This window comes from Oreochromis niloticus, linkage group LG22 (genome assembly GCF_001858045.2).
Source record: "Oreochromis niloticus isolate F11D_XX linkage group LG22, O_niloticus_UMD_NMBU, whole genome shotgun sequence".
NCBI lineage: Eukaryota > Metazoa > Chordata > Actinopteri > Cichliformes > Cichlidae > Oreochromis > Oreochromis niloticus.
In genome coordinates this window covers 24054509-24079935 of record NC_031985.2, presented here as the reverse complement: position 1 = coordinate 24079935, position 25427 = coordinate 24054509, and the positions used below count along the sequence as shown (strand labels likewise).

Genomic DNA, 25427 nt, shown 5'->3' with positions numbered 1-25427 from the left:
ACTCAGCTGTGACTCTACCTGATAGTGACGGGAAGATGACACTCAGGCCGCAGAGGCCAAGACTGTTTATGTGTTTGTCCAAAGGTCACACTTGTGAGATAATTAGTATTTATTAGGAAATGCTGTTGAAAGGAAGCATGGTGAAATGGCTATTTAAAGCACAGAGGAACTGATGGGTGGGGGGCCATGCTATTGTGTCAGCCCCCCCACCCCACCCTGTATATACACACACAAACACACACACACACAAAATAACCAACTGCCTGCCTCTGTCCTATGGCCCTGTCTGTCTGCTGCCCTCCTCGGGAGGTCATGGCTCAATGGAGATGTAGAAAGGAAGGTCTGTTTATACATCCTGCCTGTCCTTGGTCAGAGGGCACCCACACACTGATGCACCCTCACACAGACTGAGGTGCATACAGTCATGCACACACACACACACACAGATTTGGAAATAGATGCGCTCATACTTACACCAACCCAGGGGGAACATTGTTAGTTTGTGTATACAAACACACACACACTCACATCACTCCCCATCTGCACAGTATTGTGTGCAGGGTGCCCTGTCTCCTCCTCTGTGGCCCGCACAGCAGCCAGCCCCACACTGCTCGCTAATGTTTTCTGCTTCAGTGTGCAGACCCCTTTGACTCACTCACCAGCTGGTCGGCCACTGAATAGAGCTGCGGGCTCAGGTCCATGTCACTTGTGAGGTCTTGGCGGAGGGCTTTTTGGGTTGTTTTTTTGGGGTGTGTGTCTTGTGAGTAGGAGGGAGTATGGGTGCTGTAGAAAGGGGCTTTCAAACTCTCATCGCAAACCTTGGATATTTCTAGACGGTACCCGATCGGAGATCCAAGAGCACAATCGTGGGGATCGTTCTGTCTTTTCGCTAAACAGACTTTCAGCTCCCCTTATACGAAATCTGCTTAATGTCCGCTTGAACACGGACCAGGTAATTGCCTGGAACAAATGGGTCTACTCAAGTGTTGCACCCCCCCCGTCTCACCTAAACCAAATGAAGTATTTTCAGCAGAGAAGGTGCCTGAAGCTCTTCTGCTGTGTGCTACATGTAAGCGAGGCTAAAAAAACCAAACACACACACACAGACTTTTAAGTTGGTATTAGGATTCAACCTGAAATACCACTCCCTCGACTTTTATTTACTTAAACAGTCTTTGCCAAAACTACCTGATCACAATCCCATGGAATGACTTGTTTTTTGTTTACAGGTGTGGCACCTGTTTGAGAGTATTCCTATTTGGAAAGAACAAGTCTAAGCTGGCTTTGTTCATTCCTGCTCATGCCAGTTTACCTTCCTCTTTGTGTCATGGGCGATGCGGTGCCTATGGCTATTTTCTGAGGTCAGCTTTGGGGCATAAAAAAAAGGGGGGGGGAGAGAAACGAGCGAGTGCCAATTAAATCTAGCAGGACAGCTGCTGAGTAACAGAGATCTGTGCTTGTACAAAGCAGGGGCCTCTTTCTGCCTCTATCGAGTGTGTGTGTGTGTGTGTGTGTGTGTGTCAGTTATCAAACATCTGCCACAGTCGACGAGAAAAGACGCAGGCCTCCTCTAGTTAACTCCCTCCATACCACAATGCTTTTCACTGCAGGCTGTTGTCACTCTGGCCTTTCGTTGCTCAGAGCGAAGGAGAAATGGATTCAAATCTTTGTAGTTGTGCAAGGTTTTGCAGCCTAGACTTTGTGTGGACAGTTAGCATGAACTGTTTCGGAAGTGACGTTCCAACAGGTCAGACGTAATCATTCAGATGTGTATATTGCAAATGTAATCAACATCCACGACCATCCGCTCAGCCTTTTTTGCCCCGTATGCGTTCAATAGTGCCATTGCTGTACTAGTCTCATAATTAAACCATCCATTTTTAAACTTCATATTAACTTTATGTCCTTGCTGCCCCTCTGTTTCCCTCTTTGGCTCTTTTACAGGATATGATGTACCAGCTGCTCCAGGGGTTAGACTTCCTGCACTCGCACCGCGTGGTTCACCGTGACCTAAAACCCCAAAACATCCTGGTCACCAGCGGAGGACAGATCAAACTGGCCGACTTTGGTCTAGCTCGCATCTACAGCTTCCAGATGGCGCTCACGTCAGTGGTGAGTTACGGTCTTCATATTTTTAAACGCAGTAGGTCTCATCCAGCGGAGGCCTTCAAAACAAATACTCACAAAACTGTAAGCACAGGGTTTCCCGACTGGATGAGCGCGTCAAGACTTCTCACTATGAAATATGGTGATTTTAATTTTTTTTAATTTATTTTCTTCTTCTTTTGAGTTGTAATCACACTACTACTGAAGAAAAATAACCTGGATTTATTGGCAATTAATAAATATAGACCTACTTCTGATCTTATCTTTCAAAGCAAAATATAATAGATTTAATTGGTTTTAACATGTCGGGCTCTCAGCTGGTTGCCATCATACCTAATGGATACAAGTTTTCATGTTTCAATTAGCAGTTTTAGATCTGCACAATGAAAATTCCACTGGGAGTTCCTCAAGGGTCCTTCTTTGGTCCATGACTCTTTAACCTTCACATGCTTCTGCTTGGTACAGTGGTGCCTCGTTTATCGCGGGAGTTACGTTCTAAAAATAACCCACGATAGGTGATATCCGTTGAGTAGTCAGCTTTATTCTTTACAATTATTATAGATGTTTTAAGGCTGTAAAACCCCTCACTACACACTTTTTCCACTTGTCTCAGACAGGCATGAACATTTTCACACTTTTCTCTCTTGTTTTAAATGCCCACAAAGTTCAAACCTTTGTAGAAAAATAAGTCCAGTATTATAGCATGAAATCAAAGATCAAACCCTGTTTTCAGGTCCAGAACATGAGAATAGAGCAGCTGCGAGAGAATTCAACATTAATGAATCAATGGTATGGAAGTAGAGGAAGCAAGAAGAATGAGTTGAGTAGGTTTGACTTATCTGATTGTGTCTAGAAGTCCAACTTGTGCGATGGTAGCATCTTCCTCTGCCTTTTGGTGCTACTGCAGGTGCCTTGGACGGAGCAAAACGCTTCGTCGTTAGTGTTGTTTGTTGGGGATAAAGGTTACAGTACAGCACTTCTGAGTCACACTGCTAGCGATCTAAGTTCTATGTAAATTTGACAAGGTGAACGCATTCTGTACTGGACAGGAGACTTGGCACGAGATTGACTGACAATGGTCTACAGCCAATCAGGATGCAGAACACAATGCGCTGGGAAAAAAAACAAAGCATGCAAAATTGCACAAAAAAAAAATCCCCGAAACGGCGATGCTGCAAAAGGTGAACCGCGTTACAGCGAGGGACCACTGTACTATCATAAAAAATAATAATACATCCTACCACTCTCTTGCAGATGATGCACAGCTGTGCTTATTTTGTTCTGATCACAAATGAATAAGATCCGTTGATGACATTTGCTGGAAGCCAGGAACGTTTCTGAATTGAACAGAAACGAGATGGAAATATTTGTTGTTCTAAAAATAGGAGAGAAAATCTGTTCATATGTATCACCACCTTTTCTCAAACACAGTCAGCAGGTTAAAACATTGGCATTATTTTGGACAGTCATCTCAGTCATGTTAATAAAGTCACGGACTGTTTTCTTCCACCTAAATTGATAAAAACTTTGAAAATCCTTCTCTCAAACTGACTTTGAGAAATTGATCCATGCATTCATATCTAGCAGGTTAGACTGTTGTAAGGCTTCATTTATTTATTTACTACTGACTATTAGAATCACCAGTAGAATGACTTAAACTCACTGCAGCAGCTAGAGTCCTTACATATACATGCAAACTTGAACATATTACCCCAGTACTGAAGGCATTTCATTGGTTCCCAGTTTAACAGAGAATTACCTTTAAAATCCTTTGACTGGTTCAGTACATATAACCCAGTCAGACCTCTTAGGTCATTAGGTGCAGGTCTTTTAAGTGTTTCCAGAATTAGATCCTAAGTTTCCTGAGGTTCTTTCAGTTCCTGTGATGCTGTTTGGAAACAACCTGCCTGCTGACCTGAAGTCAGTTACAGCTGTAACTACATTCAAAAACCGACTCAAAACCTCTTTATTTTTTCTACAGGGTTTCACTTAATAACTGTGTGTGTGTGTTTGTGTGTTTGTTGTCTTTTATTTATTTGTACAAACCATCCTCGAACATGCACTTTGTAGTAGGATCTTGATAAAATGTGTGTGTGGATACTTCAAACTCATGCCGACGTTGTCATCAAGGCTTTTTGATGGATCCCCCTCCTGACCCTAAAGCCCAACACAAGACACACCGCCTTGAACTTCCCTCCCATCTCCTGAGAGTTGGATGAAAAGCGTCTAATGTGTTGTAGCGGGCACTTACAGGGCATCAGCGGGTAGCTCGGCAGAACAGCGCCAAATGATTGGATTTCTCTGTGTAAATTGAGAGCCAAGGGGCCCCGTGGCCTGCCTCAGGAATCCCTCAGTGGCTGTCGCAGACAGGGATGGAACAGGCAAGGAGAGACAGACACCCCTCCCGTCCCGCTGTCGGGACTTTGATGCCTAACTGCTGAGCTCTGGGCTCTGATGACCAGATAATATATAGAGAAGGACTGAAAAGAGTCTTTGGAAGAGTTTAAAATGAGGAGAGATGAGACTTTCAAGATCAAGGTAGGCAGCAACAGTAGCTCAGTACTTTGGGGTTTTTTTCCCTTTTTAAAAAAACTTTTATTCAAAGCTTTTCTGATCTGCCTGCCTTTTTAGGAAATTTCATCATTAATGTGTCTGGACTTTTTGAGTCCATTGGGATATTGTCATTACCTTATGTTAAGGCTTGGTGAAGGTGAAATAAAAGTATTTTAGCCAACTGTAATTTTTTGACCTGTAGTACTAATTATTTATTCATCTATATTGTATTGGTGCAAGTCATCCTGGAGATATGTCAGCTTTCTCTTACATATAGTAGACTTAAATAGTACTCATTTTGTGATGCTAAAGAAATGTATCTTTCCAGACTCAAGTGAGTTGCGCAAAAACCAAATTTCTTTTTTCTTTTGGCTGAAATATGTCAGAAGGAAAAAGTGCATGCACCTGGATAGGCTGGTGTTGTACTTTTCTGCATCCATCATAATCCACCTTGGGTCCAGGTGACATAAATGTCGAGAAAGCTGAGCTGATAGAGGACGAGCTTTGATTCTGCTCGTCTGTGGCATTATCATTGGTGCTCTTCTCTGTGTGACAGCCAAAGCTGACATGCTCGCATCTACTGCACAGTAACAACTTCTGGTGCTCTGTAGGCATTTTTATGGAGAAATACCATTTCTGATGGTTTTAAAGGCAGTTTAATGAAGCAAATCACCAGATTCTTAAAAAAAACCCCAAACCCATTAAAAATGTCAAGCAAGCTGACCATCCCACCATGCATGCCCCAGTGACCTTTGTTTACGTTGCCTTCTTAAAGTCCAGATGTGATATTTTCAGACTCTCTTGGCAACAATGTTAGGCATGTACATGAGCTTGGAGTATAAAATGTGTTCTGGTCAGCCAAGTGTTTAGTGGCGACTTTAATAAATAAGAATGGAGGGTGTGTCTGTTGGTAGATCCACTGTGGATGGCATTGTTGTTCAATTTTAAGTTAATAATTAAATTAAATGCTAAGATTACTCAACAAATACACTGGGAGGCATTCACATAAGTGGGCGAAACGCCAGGTAAAGTCTTTGTGTTGGAAACACTGATGTTAACTTGCACTTTCATTATTAAGGCAACAGTTATTGGAAAGTACAGATGAGTTACGGTTCCAAAGGTTACACCTGATAGCTGCTTTTAACTGGGTTAGTCTTTAAGAGGAAAGAAATTCAGTTTGAGTAATGATCGTAGGCCACGCCATAAACATATAATTTCTCAGTATTATAATCAAGGGTAATTTTTTTAGATTAAGAGAAGTATTTCCTCAGTTATCTATCATCCTGATTGATGATTATTCATAGCGCACTAGTAGATGAAGACATGATTAACCATAGAATTTGCATAGTGTTACACAATATTTAGTGTGTATGTGGTTTTACTGAAGATTCGTCTCAAGTAGGTGTGATAGTTTCTTTTCTTTTTTTTATGACTAGACGGGCATTTTTGTCGAGGAAAGAATACTTGCCAGGGGATTCACCTTCACATATGAGCAACAGTTATGAAGTCCCCGAAACTACTCGCGCGCACACACAGAGCAGCACATAACATGTTAATCTGTTTGCAGTCACACTCGAGCACTCATTTCCTTCCTCGGTTAGATTGGGCCACAAAACGAGATGGGGTGTGTGTGTGTGTGTGTGTCTTAGCACATGCACGCGCTGGTGTGGAGCTGCGAGGACGGGGTCTTCGGTTCCAGATGAATGTTCCTGGGTCTGGAATCCCCCTATCAGCCCAAGACACACACAAACAAACGCACACACATACACAATCTCCATTCATCCATTCATTGTTTCCTCTTGCTAATAATAAAGCGCACAATCTACACTGTATGCAGCGCACACCAACACACACACACACACACACACACACACAGTGTTTAAGAGGATCTTCCCCTTTGCCCAACAGACCAACAGTTACATATTTAGTCACCTAATGCCACCGTTACTGGTAGACAGATGGGCTTTAGAGAACTGCTGTTGCTTAAGCGAATGAGACTGTTCTCTCTCACTTTCAAAGTGATTCATTTAGCACTTCTAGAATGACAAGATGACTGAAATGAACATTTGCATGAAGTTGTTAAAAGAGTCCCTCACTCACTTTTATGGGGTTTTTTTGTTTTTCCAGTGTTGCTAACTGAAAGTAGCACTGGTGTACTTTCTGCTGATGATTTACCAGCATTGCCCGAACTTCTCTTTTTGTGATGAATTTGCTGCCTCACCTAGCAACATGGTGGCTTGCTAATACACGTGCATTTAAAATTGGGCCATGGAGTCCGGGTGCATGCATGACTGAATATGAGTGATTACCTCCCAACCCAACCAAATCGGCTTCTCGTAGAACGGAGATGGAGAGTAAAAAGAGGGAGAGGGGAGGGAGACCACCCAAAGGGTTGGTGTGGGGGTCCAGATTAGGGTGCCCCCGGCAGTTCCTGAGGGACCATTGCTTTGTTGATTTTTTTTTCTTCTTTTTTTTTTTATATGACCCTAGTTTGGCTACAGCCTCATTGTACTGCCTTGAGTGACAGGCAGATGGGAAAAGCTGATGGGTTAATCTGACATAACAGGAAAGAGTGCAGAGGGCTCTTTAAGGTCCTCCTGCTGCCAAAGCACTTGAAGCAAAATAATCTTTTTGGAAATGGGAAGAAGTGTCACATCATTTTAATACAAAACAAACCAACTCACAGAGTAGCACAACGCTTTAACCTTTTCTTGTATCCTAAATGCATAAAGTGACAGAAAACATGTAATGAGATTACTAATGGACTTAGTAAACGCTGGGTTTGTTAGCAGGATGACAACACTGGTAGGGTCTTTATCTCAGAATATGAAGTGCTTTGGGATAACTGTTGTTTAATTTGTAAAACAAAAAGACTTTGCACATAGTCTAGCTTGCAGAGATGCAGTAATTTGTGACTTTTCGGTGTCGGCCCTTCTTCGGGCTCATGGGTTTTGAGAAAAAGAGAAATCCTGTTAAACAGGGAGTGGCTGTAAATGTAAAAACTGTCACATTCTTAAAATTCATTCCACTCAGAGTTCAGTTGAACTGTCAAAATTAATACTATATACTACTATATAGATGTTAGTGCTCACAGTGCCCAAGGCAATGTTCATGCAAAGTTTCATTCAGATTGGTCCACTCCTCGAGGCGGGGGTAGGGAACATGCAACAGACTCTCAGAGAATCTGTCATAAATGTGCACATCGTTCATTTTATTCAACATGTAAAATTAATACTCGAGTTCTTTAAGGCCTGACCGCCTTCCAGTGTGACAGCGTCCTAAACCCTGCAGGTGACGCATGTCAGTGAACCTAGCAATCATTTGCATCACCAGTACAGTGAGTGAACAGAAAACGTAAAGAAGAATCGATAATAAATTCAACAAAAAGCATCAGAAGAGTGCAAACCTCCGCCAACACGTGGCATAACACATTTACTTTCAATACACAAACATTTTGTAGGAGTAGGTAATAGATGATAGGTATTTATTTGTAACTGGGCATAAATAACTTGATCTTATGATATTATATTATACTGCAGTACATTTAAGCTCTTTCTTTTGACATAACTTTAAAGATATAGCAGATTTTAAGGTCAACTTGAAAGAAAGGCACATGTGAAATGTCGAATGTGACACCCCACATACCGGTATCATGTCCTTAATGTTGCAGAGGCCATGAGAAACAGTTTTAAATATCGCATGTGACATGTATTAAATGTGACATATTTTAGATCTTTGTACAGTACTTTCTATAGTTTGACAATACACATCACATCTAAGTCTTTTCGTCAATTTTGGTAACAAATCATGAAGTTGGCGTGGAAGACCTTCGCTGGATGTAGGCCACATTTTAATGGATTGTTAGCATGACCCCACTCGACACCCCCTACCAAGTTTTATCAGGATTCATTCAAAACTTTTCGACCTATTATGTTAACAGACAGAAAAGCATGCAAATGCTAAACATAACCTCCTTGGCGGAGGTTATAAATTCAAGTAGGTAAATATAAATAAATCTTGAAGACCTCAAGAGGCAGTTGCAATGAAAAGCACATGCAATAGATTCAAGTAAAATATCATACAGCCCCCCCCCCTTACAAACTATGTATTTCATGAGACCCAGCAGTGTTTTGAAACAGATGGACAAAGTGTTTGTCTGAAGAAATACAGCTTAAAGAGGCTTTTTCTGCACACAAGAGTCTGCACATCAGACAGTTTCCACATGTCAGCACCAACACTAGGCCATAAACATCGGAGCACACAAAAAAAGAGCACGCATGCCTTTAGCTGACAGTCACAGTTTGTAACGTGTAAATTATTTGGCAGAAAGCACCATCACTGCTGGACGTTAGTAAGACCCTGATCTATTTTAATAAAGGCAGAAATCCTTTTTTTTTCCTGTCATTTCAAGAGTTTTATTATGGAGAATTTTCCATTTCAGTCTCACAGGATGTGAACTCTAACCATTAAAATAACTACCAAAAAAGGCAACAGGTAGCCTAGTAACAATGAAAACACACTTTAATGGTGTCTTGTAATAGCTGTGGGTGGATGAATTTTGAATGTTTAGGAAATAACTAATGCACGGTGGATTTTTGGGCTGGTTATTGTTGATTATGCATCTGAGTGAATCTTTCCCTTCAAACACACCACAGCATCTGCTCTGCCCACTTAGGATCAACAGGATGTTGGTATAATTTCATCTCCTACACTAGACTCTTACACTTTTCGTTAACACTCCCACTAAAGTTTTGGGAAATGGAGCCATTCTAGCAGAAAAAAGTCCTTTTACTCCTGCCTCCGTCATCTGAGCATTAATCGCTCCTCTCCTGTTTATCAGGGCTCAGTAACAAATCAGCAACGCTGCATAACTGGAATGATGGAATTGGATGCACGTTGAGGAACTCATCTCTCTCTCTTCACTCCTGTGCATTAATGAATGTTTTTATTTAAGCTAATCCCTACTGACTGTATACGTAATGCATGAAACATGTCAGTTCATGTTAAACTTTGAGCTTGAGGAGAAATCCAGCTCAGTGTTTTTAAGAAAATTCCTAACAGTAAGATAAGGGAATCCCCTCAGCTTCATGTGACTCATGCAGGTCAAGTTAGGTGAAGCTTCCAATAAATAACTTCCTGTAACCTGACCATAGGGGTCTTTCCATTGTTGCCATCCACACATTTATAATCATCGTCATACAAGGCTCGATGGGATGATCCCGTGATGCCCGTTGCTTTCCGCTCTTATGCCTGTCACGCGCATGTCGTTGCCGCTCAAATTGAATTTGGAGAACTGAAGGGGAATGCCAGCAGACTTTGATGCGAGCGGTATCTGTTGAGCTCTTGTGTTTTTCTAGTTTTAGCAGAAAAGAAATGGAGCTGGCAGCCATCATTTACTGGGAATGACAAGATAAGCTTATTAGTGGTGCAAATGTTTTTTGTCTTGCCTCTGATCTTATCTTACATCAGTGTGTTGAGTGACATGGGGGCCAAAGGGAATTTTATATCCTGGCTGAATTGAGGCTTACTTGTTTTGAATACAAACACTGTTTTTTACTCATTGCTGCTTTTCTGATTTGCATAATTTTGAATAGACTCGTCTCAAACAATCTGCACGTCGACAGCCACCACTTCCCGTAAAATGTTGGTTGGTGACATGCAGGGGACTGTAACCGTTACCTGATCAAAGGTGTTTTCCCACTTCTTCCCCCCGGTTCCCTCTCGCAGCCCTCCCACTACCCGTACCAGAATAAGACACCCGTATCTCAGACGACATTAAACAAATTGAAACCAGATTTCCTGCCCGTGCTCAAACAGCAGACGTGCTTTTAACACTACAAGACTTTCAAGAAGCAGTCTGACTGTATTCAGTCTGCATTTGCATTTTCACTATGAAAGTGTCTCCCACCTTTGCACCCTCGTTTGACTATGAATATCAGTTAAAATCTGTTGGCGGGAGTTAGGGGAAAATGTTCTCATTTGTGGCATGTCATGATGCTCTTAGAAGATACCGATGATCATGCAAATAAGGTGTGTTGTCCCCCCCCCCAAACCAAATGCAATGTTTTAAAAAAAGCCTCTTTCCAAAACATGCTTTAGGGGCTGACGCAATCGTCAAACTATGTCAGACATCAGCTGTGCACCGCCACTGTTTAACGCAGCAGAGCTCAGAAACATACGGACGAAGATGAAATAACTCTGCGATGACAAAGTATGAAGCAGATCGTCATGTCTGTGAATTTGTCCTCATGCCAAACAATGTGTTTCTGCTCTGGACAGGCAAGAAATAAATGAGAGAGAGAGAGAGAGAGACAGAGGCAAGCAGGCTGGGCGAGGGAGGGAGGGGAAAAAATCCTTGCAGTGCACGCAGGAGAGCACGTGCAGCACTGAATGTGGGAATGTTTAGATATCTCCTCAAACGGCTCCACATGGGAAAAAAGGAAAAGTCATCCTCTATGCTTTGACTGCAGCCGGCTGGAGCAAAGGGGTTGGCCTCAGTTTGACATAAGCAAACACTCGCAGGGTTTCACACTCACTGACACACACATACATATATGATCAGAGATTCCCCCCCCCCCCCCCCCGCACACACATGCAAACGCACACACGCTCCTACTTCTGCACATTGCTGTATTAATTGTTGTTGATGTCTTGGCAACCCTGCAGGTGCGGAAAAGGGGGCTACTGACTGGTGCGTGTGAATCACATGTGCACACGCACCAGTCACCTGGATTTTAAAGCCTAGTCTGTACCAGCAGCAGCAAGAGGAATAGGAGGGGGGGGGAAATTACAGCATATATCAGGAATTTTCCAGTTAATGATGTGCGGATGTGGTAGCACTGGGGAGAGAGAGCCACTGACTGTGCTGTCTTTGTTTTGTGCGCCGAGGGCCCCGTGCTGCATTCCTGTACGCTGTGCATACTTTGGCAACAGTCTCACTGCCCCTCGTTTTTTTTAATTTTTTTCTGTTTTACTGTATACAGTTTGTGTGCTGCTCTTGCACTTTTCTTTTTTGGGCCCCTGTAGTTCTCTCGCTGTCTCTCAGACCCTCCCATAGGCGTCTCTGTCTCAATGGACCTTTTTGCCCCCCCACCTCATTTTTCTTTTAAATCTTCTCCTTTATTTCCTTTCCTGGTCTGGGCAGAGCTATTGTGGGAGGCTGTGAATTGTTCTTTTTTTCCCCTTTTTTTTTCGCAGAACAAAAAAAAAGGGAGCAAGAGGAAAAGTGAAGGAGGAATGAAATAATGGTGTTTACAAGATGGCTGACTGCTGAAGCTTCGAACGGAGCCTCTCTGGAGACACAATGCTGTTTAATGCTTATTATTATGACATCCGCTCTGCTTCACCCAAATGTAGCCAGCCTATATACACCGGAGTCTTTACACATTTTCCTCTGAGGTTCTCTTAGGAAGACTTCAATTTGTTGTGGATTGTTTTCAGGAATGTACTCAAGCCTAAGTGCACTCCACTCTATTCCGGTTGATTCAGCAACTGAAAATTTTGACTTTCGACAATCCTGCTCTTTTCGATTACGTACGTGCGTGTGTGTGTGTGTGTGTGTGTGTGTGTGTGTGTGTGTGTGTGGTGTGTGTGTGTGTGTGTGTGTGTGTGGAGGGCATGTATCACTGTGCAGTGGAGCGCTTTCATCCTGGGCTTCCTCAGTGACAGGGAATGTAAACATGGGCCCCGAGCCAAGCGCCATCAGCCTCCTCGCCTCTGGCGCTGCAGCCCCTTATGACATCAGGTCACTCTGACTGACAGGAAGACGTCTCGAGATTTGAAGAAGAATGGGATGAGGAATGAAGCATGTGGTCTCCTACAGTTCAAAAAACGTTCTGAATGAACTGACTCTGGTTATTACAGTGTAGGTCCTGTTTTCTAGCCGAGCTACAGTGTTTATTGCTTATTTTGTTACTTTGTGCAACCGCAGCCAATATTTGTGATTCTAACGACATTGGCAAAGAGGCGAGCGTAGGTTTCACACATGTTTAACAAAAGTGCAGACCCTGCACAATATTCAGGCGGACTTTTTGGAGCGCTTTTAAAGAAACTTTTAAAGAAATGCTTCAGCTCAACGATATTGTGATGTGTGGTATGAGCAGCTTCCATGAGGACATTTCACCGCATCTATTTTTGGATTAAGATTGAAATTGCCCCCCCCCACCCCATTTCAAGCCATTCTGCAGTAGATTTACTTCAGATTAGAGTTGCTGTTGTTTAGCAAAAAGGCACTTTGACCTTATTTTGAAAGCTACCTCGATAAACTCGGGATTGAATTTTCGGCATCGTGATGGCGTGGGGGGGTGATGGCCAGTCCCAGAGTTCATTGTTCATAATTGTTACCGGATGTTTTATATTTCTGATACAATGGAAAGTTCCCACTTCGAAATGCTGCTTCAGTTAACTGGTAAACACACGGACTAATCACTGACAACAAAGATGCACTAATCTGGGAAAAATAAAGCCCAGGCTGTAATAAACGGACTTCTCCCTTAAAACGTCAAACACATGCTGCAGATGACTTGCATACATTTGTAGTTACACACTCTAGCACAAGAAGGTTCTTGGCACTGAAGCATACTCATCCAAGCTAAAGCAGGTGCTCTCTAACTCGCATGCAAATACTCACACATAGCTCAAACCAAATGCCCCTACTCCCAACCCCACCCTTGATCATGTGCATGCACCTCATTGTCATACAAGTCCCCCCGTACATGCAGCATGCACTGGCAGCACCGGAACGGATGTTGCAAGGCGGACGGGCTTGGAGGTCTGACCTAGGAGGTCTGGAGGTCCTCTGGGGTAGGAGAAGCCATTTCCTCCCTGATGAGGAGCCGGGAGGAAAGAGCAGCAGGCAGGGCTGAGGACGATGGTCTCAGCAGAAAGGAATTCTGAGAATGTTGTCCTTTAATCTGGAGTCAGCCTCGTGCACTCACTACATCTCTCTCTCTCGCTGTGTTGCTCTTAGCTTGCTCTGTCTTTTTTCTCATTTGGCTTTATCTGACCACCTCCTGGGTTTTCTGTTTCCGTGCCAGAGGGGAAGAAGGGTGTCAGATGGACGCAGGCAGATTGAAAATGCAAAATGACCGACCCATTTTTGACTTTCCGTTATACTGCGTGCATGAGTTTGCGTGTGTTCATGTAGCCCGTGCAGAAGAGGGAGAGCAGGAGCGTATAATGAGGGCATTTGTGAAGCAGAACAGAGAATAAGAAGGGTGAGAAAGCGAGACTAAGGAAGGAGGAATGCTAACGTGGTCGGAAGAAGATTGGGGGGGGCAAAAGGGAACATTACAAGTGTGGAATGTCCTTTTTTTCATTTTGTAGCACACACGTGTTGTTATAATCATCTCTGTGAAAACAGTTATTTGGTTGTGTGTTTAGGCCTCGACTCAAAGCATTGTAGGGATGAGTGTTGTGTTTTGTTTTGTTTTTTTTGGTTTTTTTTAAGGGGTTGGATGCAACAGGCTTGAGCATTCCATGCATAGTGTCAAAATGTGTGTGATCTAAACCCACTCATGTACACAGTAGGTTCTCCAACTTAAGTCTGGGCTGTACTGCATTTTAGACACGTGTGTTTTATAGACTTACAGAAACAGAGAAATGGGCTTTTTTATAGAGATGAGGGAGGAGGTATGGAGAAAAGGGAGCTGGTGCTCTAAACACTACCTAGTGCAAAGAATACAGATGAAAAAATATGTTTTTAAATATGTGACTTTTTTATGTCTTGAGCAGGAACAAATTTAAGTGTCAAAGATGGAGTAAGGGAAGTTGGAAAGTACTGAAAAATCGTCTGCTGTTGGTTTTAGTTTCCTTTATGATGGTCATTGACAAAAAACACAAATCTAGAATAACTGCTGGCTTATCCTTCAGTGCAGGCATGCAAGGCCATAAATACACAGCTACAAAAATGGTTTAGTATTTTGCAAGTGGCTGGGGTGTAATTTCATATTTGAAATAAAGCTTAATACAGCTATCTTCCGGTGTGTCTGCAAGTGCATGCATGTGTTATGTATATGCCTTAATCTGCAGTTGTGGCTCGGTTTTCGAATAACTGCATTTCACTGAGGCGGATATACCCCGAGCTCTAGGTCTGTGGTTCTTCCTAGAAGGCTTTGTGAGAGTGTGTGAGTTTGTGTGCATGTGTGCGTGCGTGCATGTATCTCGGAGTCCTGACTTTTGTATTTGCAGGGTGACAAATCCATGCAATAGACTGAGGTCATATGCATTTGAGCCTGCAACTGCAAGCGTAAGAGGAAGACGTGGAGCGGGCCATTTGTCGGTTAAGCATCTATCCATGTTTAAAAATGGTGACCTGCATTTGAACATCTCATGGCAATATCTCCATAGGCGACAGATGCAGATATGCTCTAACTGAAGATCGAGCTCAACACTTTGCTGCAAACTTAACTAAAAGATTTTCGAAAAATTTTTAAAATTCCTACAAAAATGTAGCAATGCTGTGTTGAGTCCTGTCCTCGTTCAAAATGAAAGTATGTAGCCCGACTCTATGGGAAGCTGTGCGACTTCCATTCATGATTTTCTCTGAGGTTTCACTGTTCTAAAATTCGTCAATGACCCTAACACTCGGTGTGCTCACTTGGCAGATGCGTGTCTCATTTCTGGTCACGTGACTCGCCCGACGGATCTCAGCCAACTAGCCTCAACTTCCGCCCTATTTCCACTGAAGCAGGAAGTAGAGATGAGAAAGTATCACACATCTGCAAAATGCGGCCCCCGGCTCTATTAATAGTCTCATTCAGTTTAGAAAAAATGCGGCTCAGCTTTTTATTCCTCTTATTGATCTCACTTGTCAGCTTGGAGATTTGCTCACTTGTTCAGTTCACCTCACATATCCAGGACAAGTTCTTGTGCCACAGTCGTATATAAAGTGATTTCCGTGGAATTCCTATTCCATGGCCAGATGACCTGGTAATCAATTGCCCTAGAATATTTATTTAGGCTGCCAGTAATGTATTTAAATCCAGTTGCTCACTACCTGTGACTCCTGGCGCAGCACTGCACAAGGAAACCCCTACACACATGTTCTGCAGACCTTTGCAGACCCTTATCTTCATAGTTGGTAGTTGTGTACGTGAACCCGATGGCATTGTCACATATGTAGAACAAACTGTAATCTGGGCTACCTGTGTTTGTTTGTGTTTGTGCTATTGTTGGTCCCTTTAGCTACCACCCCCGGCCCTCCCTGCTGTGGAGAAGACATAACAGAGAAAGAAGTTTAAATATTGAAGTGAAACCGAGTGCTTGAAAACAATGAAAACTGTCCTCTGCAGCCACTGTTGGTGCTTATAATGCATGCATTTTTAATCTTGAACATGCACAAAAAGTGTCTCTGCTTTGATTATATTTCCACAATCCTTCTTTTCTGTGCAGGTAAAGAGCTATGCAAATAGACACCGGCCCATGAACCATAAACCCTTTAGTCACTGCAGTACTTTGAACTAATACTGTCTGTTTACTTGTAGCATGTTTTGTTGAGTTTTTGGATGTAATTTAGGCTAGTTGGCAATCAACTGAAAGCCCACCTGGGACTGATGAGGATTTCAGCTTTCCAGTAATAAACCATCATCATTCAAATCAGAGTCTGTGAAAGTGTCACCTGGTTGCTGTGAATGTCTGGATAATGTTTCAGAGCAGTTTCAGAAGTTTTTGAAAAGTACTGAAAGCAAAGTGTGGAGCATTAGACCTAACATGAGTTTCCTTTCACCACAATCCTACAAGTCAGAAACGCACAAGCAACTTGTGCCGGTCACATAAACAATGACCCAGTTCATTCACTAATAGTTTATATTTAACTGCGTACTTCTTTTGAAGATCATTCCTCTCAAATTACCTAGTCAAGCATATTTAAGAGTGAATAAGATCTTTAAAGAAAAAGGAGGGGAGGAAAAAAAATCCAATGATTGTTCCTTCATACTTGTTTAGAGCCAGCCAAGTCTATAAATATATCTAGGTGACAGTGCATCCTCTTTGCTTACATACATTCGTCCCTGACTTGAAGATCCAGATAAGCAGTCTGCAGTGCCTGGAGGGGGAACTGCAGCCAAAAGCTGTAGGAAAAATCTGGAGTTTAGGAAAGCACCTGGAACCCGTCCACTCTTACTAGGGGTCACTGAGTTTTGTCTGGAGGCTTTCCCTACTGTAGCTGTTAACAATGCTGCTGCTTTCCTGCAGGCTCATGGCTCCACACACACAAACTGCGAGGTCCCAAAAGAGTTACAGGGACAAATTTGGAAAGCATGCTTAGTTTGAAGTAGCACAAAATGGCTGCTGTTGATGCTTCAGGTGGATGTAGGGTAGTCTGATAAAAGACAGGAAGTGTTTGGGTTTTTTTCTCACTCTCTATTTTGACAGGAAGGAGGGGTAGAGCGGGGCGGTTGATATCAGTTAATCACCCCCTTTTCATTTCCCATGCACATGTTGTCTGCCAGGTTTGAGACATGTATTGTGAGTCTTTGTAGTAGGTGCTCCTCTGTACCGACGTTCACGCTGCAATTGTAAATAAAGGTACAGTTCTGAGCTTCCCCGGTGGATTGATGTGGAAAGATTGTGTGAAGTGGGTACACCGGAATGGGAACAGGGAGGCCTGTCCTGCCAGATATGATTTCATGTCTTACATAAGCTCAAGATGGGGACAGAGAAGCATTAACCCTGTGCATTAGTGACTTGTGTGTCTATGTGTGTGCTTTGTGCAGTAAAATCTAACAGGTTTTCTGCTGTGTTGCAGGTGGTAACACTGTGGTACAGAGCCCCAGAAGTGCTGCTCCAGTCAAGTTACGCTACACCGGTGGACCTGTGGAGTGTCGGCTGCATCTTCGCTGAGATGTTCAGGAGAAGGTGAGGCCTAAGTATTGGGCAAAGATGTCTGGGCTTTATACTTATTTAAATCTGGACTGTCTTTGAACTTCAATTAAAGTCTCTCTGCAGTTCTCTTATTCCTTTGTCTCTTTCACTAATGTTGATTCTCCGAGGTATTCCTGGGTTCACTGTTAGCATCCCTGCTGATCACTCTTATTAATCAGGAAGCAGTCTAACATAGAATAAACATAATGTGGAAGGATTCTGTCGAGGTTTTCACAAATGCTTCCCGAGTCACGCAATCACATTTCATTCAGAGGTTTAGTGTTGACGCACCTTGGCGGTAAAGTCTAAACACATGTTAGACTTTGGTCTTCATATTCAGACTCTTTGTGAGCGTCATGTTGTCTTGATTGTTTTCACTGGTATCTTTTTTTAATAGCACTTTGCTGGGTCTAACTAACCACATCACCTATTTGCACACATCTGTGCAACACCTTATTCAATGCACTGTAAGTCTTTATCTGTGATATACACACTTAGGTTAGCGGTTGTATAAGAGACAATTTGGGATTTAGGGCTGTGCTTAAAGGCATGTAGACCTTATAGATGACCCACTTTCCTCTTGCCAAGACATGACGTTGCATGGTATAGAGACTTCTAGCCACTATATTGGGTATACCTGCTTAATTTCTTGTTTATACGAATCAGCCAATCACAAAGCAGCAACTCGGTGCTTTTAGACGTGTTGACATGGTCAAGATGACCACATCAACATGTCCAATCTTAAAGCAGATGGGCTTTAATAACAGAAGACCATCTAGTCAGCCAAAAAAAGGAAACTGAGGCTATAGTTTACACAAGTTCACCAAGTTTAAACAACGGATAATTGGAAAGATGTTGCTCGATCTGATGAGTCTCTATTTCTGCTGCAGCATTCGGATATTAGCGTCATAATTTGGTGTGAACATGAAAGCATAAATCCATCCTGCCTAGTATCAAAGGTTTAGTCTGCTGGTTATGGTGTGATGGTGTGTGGGATATTTTTGTGCCATTTAAAATTATGCTCAATGCCAAATAAATATGGTTGAAATGCCACAGCCTACCTGAATATTATGACCACAGACCACAGAGTACCCATCTTCTGATGGCAGATAAAGTGCTATGTTACAAAGCTCATATCGTCATAACAAATGGCCTCTACAGACACCAGATATCAATCCAATGCAGCATTTTGTCATGTGGTGGAGCGGAAGATTAACCTCGTGGGTGTGCAGCCGACAAATCTGCACCAGCTGAATGACGCTGTAATGTCAATATGGAACAAAATCTGAGGAATTTTTAGAACCACTTGTTGAATCTGTGCCACAAGCAATTAAGGCATTTCTGAAGGGAAAAGGGTGTCCAACCCAAGACTAATGAAGCTTTATTTCTGTTCCAACAAACTCTTGATAGCTATTGTAATTTCTGTTATTTGGGTTACGCCAAAGCATTGTGGAAGGGAAAATACCCACCAAAGTCCCTTTATTGTGTTCTTAAGTAATGATTGAGTAATGATGACATTCCTCAGTGAGCACAGCACTTTAACCGAATCACTTGGGGAGGTTACAGACATGAGAAGTGATATGGGGGACTGGAACCAAGTCATTGTGTCATTAATATTAAATACTCCCCCCCCCCATAAAATTATCTGACTGTTTGTTTTATCATATAAGTTGCAGTAATAGTAATAATCAAATAATATAATGGATACATTTTTGAGCAGTATAAGACATCAAAACGTCTTCTTTACTGGTGGGTGACTCATAAAAATGTTCCCATGTGAACAGATGAAAAAGCTTAAAGTCTTTCTTTGAGTGTTGTATTTACGATCGCTCACAAAGGAGCAGCTCGACGAAGAGGGCGACGGGCGTTCTTTGTATCATTGGTCTAATTTTACTTGAAAAACACGAACTGAAATCGCTCGGCACAATCAGTTATTTGGGAGTTTCTTACTGTAGTCATCTTTTCCTCAAATGACACCTGTCAGATGCGTTATGAGCAGCGAGGAATCACATTTCGGTTGGCTTATCAAGCCATTACAGTAACACTGCTGTCTGCTGTGGTTGCAGCATGCAAGTCTAGATTCTACTTCTACTTGGTATAGGTATTTGTCAGTTTGTGGTCTAACGAACTTCACGCTGGCGAGCCAAGCTAATAACGGACAGTTTTCACCCCCCCCAAAAAAGTTACAACTGCCTGTTTTTGGTTTTTTGGAAGAAAGAAAAGACGGGGGCAAAAAGATGCAGTTTTATCCTCGTCAAATTAAGACGACGTTGATTTAATGTTTTTAAGGTGCTACAGTATGTATAAAATGTAGGCTTTAATTGACAGTAGAGAGGTCGCGCCAGGCTGAAGTGGCGTGTTCTACAGTAGATAATAACAGTCTTTCTGAGGTAGGGCTAAGTGCCAAGAGAAGCAGCCCTGCTTCCTTCCCCAAACGACTCCTTACCCCAGCATGCGCAGCCGCACACAGCAACCCACGCTCTGTACTTGGGACCTGATGGGAATGTATAGGTTCCTCTATCAAAAGGTTACCCAAGGCTAACATCTAGTCGTGCTGCACAAAAACATGCAGAGGCACTTTCGGAGTATCTTGTTGACAAATGGTGCCGTGATGAAGCTTGATCTAAGAGTTGTTTGATCAAGCTCAATTTGTTTGCCGGCTATTTAAATCTTGGCACGTGACAGTATTTTAATGATGCTTTACAAGTTTTCACGCATAGGACAAAAAGATGGGTCTTTTGGGACTGTGAGAGACTGCTTTGATACTTAGTGTTATAATTATGATTAAGGTTTCATTCTCTTAGTTTGCAACATTTAAATTGAGACCACTTCACAGTATAGCTTTTCTTCGAACTTGCGTTCTTTCAAACTTTTTTCAAGTTTCCTTATTTTTCTGTCATTCATATATTTAAAAAAAACCAAAACACATACACACGCCATACGTGCACTTTCATAATGATGTGTAATCGTGAAACATGGCCAAAGTTTCATATGAGGTCAGCGTATGCAGAGGTTTCGGTGAGAGCAGATATCCCTTGTATGGTCATCTGAATGACACAGCTGTGGTCACACAAGTCCCGCTCTGCTGTCAAAAGTTTCTCATAGTCGGCCTTGAAGGGTGGGGGGGACGGAGACCGATGATGAATTAAAGGGGGCCGCTGTCCAAAAATAAGCAGGATTATTTCAAACTCCGAATCATGCAAAGCAGGTGAAGCATTTACAGGTTTTCAGTTTGTGGCGCCAGTTATAAAACGTTATCCTCGTTCAGAAATTGTATCTGTGCACCGCATTTCAAATATTTTCAGCGGTTTATGGGTGAATTTCGAATAAGACGTTCACTGCTAGTTTTAGAGGTAATGTATTCACAGTCATGCTCGTAACTACTTCATTCAATGTCAGTAATGTATGGTACTTTCCATACTTGTGGCAAGGTCAAGCTGGAAAATTTTATTGAAGGTCAGGCTTTAAATGAAGAGAACAAAGCAAAGTTTATTTCCCATCAATGCGTCTTTTACACTCGTGAAAAAAAAAAACCCAAGTTGATCTGTAATCAAACATTTTTAAGTCAAATAGTAGAAACAATGTGTGCGTAATCTGTGTACCAAAGGTCTGTCCTTGTGTTATATAGTGCTCATTTAAAAGCACAGTCTGGTTCTGTCTGCAGCCCTGATCAGAGTGAGCAGTTGATGCAGTACATCTCCTCGCACCCTGACACAATAAACTTTGAAGTGTGTTGGTTTGTGTAGTGCATTTTCAAAATCTGGCATCTGCCCAACTTTGCTGTAAGGTAGACGGTAAGGCAAAGCTCTTTGATGGCCATGAACACACACACGAACACACACACACTTCTCTCTCCTTGCTCAGTCTCAGCGGGTGATTAAGATGGCTTTTAAAAGGCCACCTGTCAGAGATTAAAGGGCACCTGGGAGAAGAGAAAGAAAGCAAGATACTGAGAGAGAACAGTGTTTGTTAGTTTGCAGTTATATTGAAATTGAGATTAGAAATGCTGACAGCTCGGGGGCACGAACGCAGACCTCTATGCTCATAATTAAGCTGTTTTTCAGAAGAATTGTTCACCAATCTGTTGTGCTCATTTTTAGCCTCACATTTTTATTCCTTGCTCCGCTAGAGAAAATCTTTGCATGATTAAAAGGAAAAGTCAAATTTGTCTAGAATACTAGAACTTGTTGGAGCCCCTTCGTTCGTCCATCGCCCTTTAAGTCAGCTTTCTTCTGATTGGGGGCCCCTCGGAAACAGATAGTTGGTACAGCAGTCGGGTAAAGCGACTGCTCGGAACCAGAGTTGTGATGACATAAAGAGCTCTGACATCATAGAGTCAAGAGTAGAAAACAAATTAACTGAAGCATTTAGAGCTGTTAACCCTGATCTGTTGGTTTATACTCACCACTGTGAGCATCTACCACTGCAGGACTAAACAGTCTGTACATATAATATGATAGAAAACAAAAGAAAAATAATGAGTCTCCTGTTTTCTGTAAGTTGCTTTGATTTTGTTTGGTTTGCAAGACATTGGGTTTGACTTTGCATTATTGTAGCATTTTCACTTTGTTGGGGTTTCCCTCTGATATTGCAATCAACCCCTATGGCCCCCTATGAGCAATCACTTGGAGAAAGTGGTAAGGAAAAACTCCCTTTTAACAGGAAGAAACCTCCAACACAAACTGTCTCAGTTTGGGGCAGCCATCTGACTCGACTGGTTAAGATGTGCTGTGGAAGAACGCCGGAGATTCATAACTAATGATTTAAATGCAGAGTAGTTTATAAGCACAGAGTGAAAAAGGCTGAGTGAAGAAGAAACAGCCGGTTCATAAGTTAGATGTAATTTTGAAAGTAAGCCTAAAACCCCCCCACGAGCAGCCATGACCCCCCATGTCGCATTTCAGGCCAGAAACATGTGAACTCTTTCTTTGAGTCATGAGACTTCAAAGGTTTCATGACTCATGAGCACATTCTTCTTCACTTTCACCACCAAACATGCTATTAGAGTACACGCTCATTAAAAGTGTTTTTAATGACTATGTACTGTAGTGAGAATAGTTGCTCTCCAAGGAATTTGAGCAAATATTATACAAGTCTGCATCTGCATGGCTGGGATGGTGTTGGGTGAGTCACAGTTCGAAAGAACTGTGGAGAGAGCTGCTGCTTGTTGACATTCCTCTAACCAAAAAGGTTGAACGCGGTTCGTTAATGGCCCGGGAGAGGCCCCACATCCGTGTTGACTTTCTCACAGTTTGGAACTCGATTGATAAATTCTCAAAAGCACACCCTTGCATGCACGCGTGCATGCAGTACAGGGATACCCTGCATGAAAAGTCCGCCGTCCAACGCGCACACCTCATTTCTCTCCAGCTCCCACTCAGATGGTTCGAGACGCTCACGTGCAAACATGCGAATTCACACGCGCATTCCAGAGGTTCTCTCAAAGGAATGTGGGACGACGCCGTGCTGGCACTAAAGGATGCGTGACTCAGCTGCCTGTCCCAACTCGGTCTCGGCCTTTTCACTGCAGCCACTTGTGTGGCGTTGTGCACGGGCATTGGGATTTGTACGTGCAAATCTCAGGGTGGGAAACGATGCCAGAGCGCGAGCACTCGCACTCAACTGCTGACTGTGTGTGCATGCCAGCGGCCAGCTCTGTGTGAATCCAGTTATCCCCCTTCAACAAACCAACAAACCACTCCAGGTTTAAAAATGGACCTCTTGGAATTATCAGCCCTACTTGTTTTGGCATGATAGCTTTGCTGTAGGTGATTTTTCTTTTTTCTTTTTCAACAGTCAGAAACTGGTTTGGTCTGATTTTACATGCCTGTCAAAGTTCTCAGTGCGGTGCCTTGCCCTAAAAGACCTGCATATGCAATCATTTTTGAGACGTCCGTTACTCAAGGACACCATTTATGAACACTAGAAAGAAACTAATATCTTAATTCCACTTCCAAACTTCAGCTTGTGACAGAAAGTCTGCTGTCACAGTAAAAATGTGCCAAACACCTTTTGTGTGACTAATATCCCCAGTGTCTCCACTGTAGGAAAGTGTGGGTGTAAGCTATGCAAAGCTTCCTGCAAGTGGGAAAGCACAAGGAGCACATGGTGGCTAAACCAGTCTCTGTTGAGTTCAGTTAAGTGGGGTGCACTTGAAGTGTACTAAGGCCTGGATACAAAATGCAGACAGGCATGCATAAAGGCACATCTATATGATGATACCCTGGCACTACATTGACATCTGCTGGTGAGCAAACACAGTAAAGAAGTGGAACCTATTTAAAAAAAAAAAAAAAAAAAAAGAGAGAGAGAGAGAGAGAGAGAGAGAGAGGGAGCGGTTTCACTTAGAAATATTAATCTCATTTAGCCTAAAAGTGGTGGTGTGTGCAATGTTAAACAAGTCCCCTCTTGTGACAACAGCACCTCCTTATTTCCCCTCAGAGGAACTTTGACAGGAAGCTCCAGCTCCTATACCTCTTTCTCTGTTAGGATAATCCAACTTTTCTTTCAAACGCCTTTTCCTCCCAATTTCCTCCACGCATTCAGTCAGCGAGAGCAAAAGCAGACACTCGCACACACTCGCACACACACACACACACGGGATAAAAAGGCTTTTTCTGTCCCGTGTGGCGACTGCCAGGCTTGTGCTGATGATGACTACTGGAATCTGTGCTGATCCCATGCCAAGCACGGGCACCCGAAGACGGCCCAAAGCCACAGGAACCACCAGCAGCCCTGCTGCCGCTCTCCTCCCTCCTTTCATCCCCCGTTTCCTTCCCTCCCCATCCTCAGCAGCACCACCAACACCGCTCCACAATCCCTATTCCCTGGGATGAAGCTGCGAGCGTGTGGCTACTTCAAAACGTTCACATCGGAGTCCCACATTCCTCGAGCCAAAAGCTTATATGTTAGGGCTGTTGGTCTTACAGTGTACCATGGGAAAATGACTCCTATCTAAAGCAGGTTACAAAAGGGAGAACTGAATCTCTACATTTGAAAAACTTTGAAACCTTTTTCTGCATTTCCGGGCTTTGTTTTGTTTTGTTTTTGCAACATAATACGTAGAAACTAAACTAACCTTTTTTTTTATAATTTCTGTTTTCTAGGCCGCTGTTTAGAGGAAACTCGGATGTTGATCAGCTAGGAAAGATTTTTGAGTAAGTAATGACTACTCTTGTTTTCCATTTCTCCTCAGGCTCGGTTATATTTTCTTTCAACTCAGTGGAATTTTGGAAGATTCAGTCAAACCCTTGCCTAAACATTAAGGACAGAACATGCACTCATCTACTGTTTTTCTAATTAATGCAAAACCCATCAGATGAACCCACACTGCTTTTCTGGGGTGCATGTATTCGTGTGCCCCCCCCCAATTCCAGTTCAAATGATTTGAACTGGAATTAAGTGGTGAATGCTTCCCATTGCCGATGATGAAGACACTGATGAGCTGTATGATTCCACAGTGTTGTCGGGGTACCCTCGGCAGAAGACTGGCCCCAGGAAGTAGCCCTGCCACAGAGTGCCTTCACACCCCGGCCCCCGAAACCAATAGAAGACCTAGTTCCAGACATGGACGAGCAGGGACGGGCCTTGTTAATGGTTTGTAGTGTAACTCTCATTAAAAGATCTTAAAATATCATGTGTGTCCAAAAAGATTGCATGGAAAATGTTTTTAAAGCTGTCACTTGCTCATCACTGTCGCCTTTATGGCATCGTGCACATTTATTTATGGGCCAAAGCACTAAGAGAAGCTAAGCTAACAGAACAACTTCTGTCAGTAACTTGACTACCTTGTACAATTTGATTGGTTTTTTTTGTTTGTTTTTTTTTTGATACATTTTATATCTTCTAACTCCTTGTTTTTTCTGAACATGGAGCCTGAAATCCTCATGTGTGGAAAATAAATGCAT

General features: G+C 42.7%; 1 protein-coding gene across 1 annotated transcript in view; it reads left to right on the top strand.

Moving 5' to 3' along the window:
• The window catches only part of cdk6 (cyclin dependent kinase 6), a 40517-nt gene that overhangs the window by 11615 nt on the left and 3475 nt on the right, over positions 1-25427 (top strand). Inside the window, exons 4-7 of the mRNA XM_003457253.5 lie at positions 1945-2112; positions 17405-17514; positions 24627-24677; positions 24981-25116. Coding sequence (XP_003457301.1) covers positions 1945-2112; positions 17405-17514; positions 24627-24677; positions 24981-25116 — 465 coding nt within the window. The remainder of the gene's footprint in view (positions 1-1944; positions 2113-17404; positions 17515-24626; positions 24678-24980; positions 25117-25427) is intronic.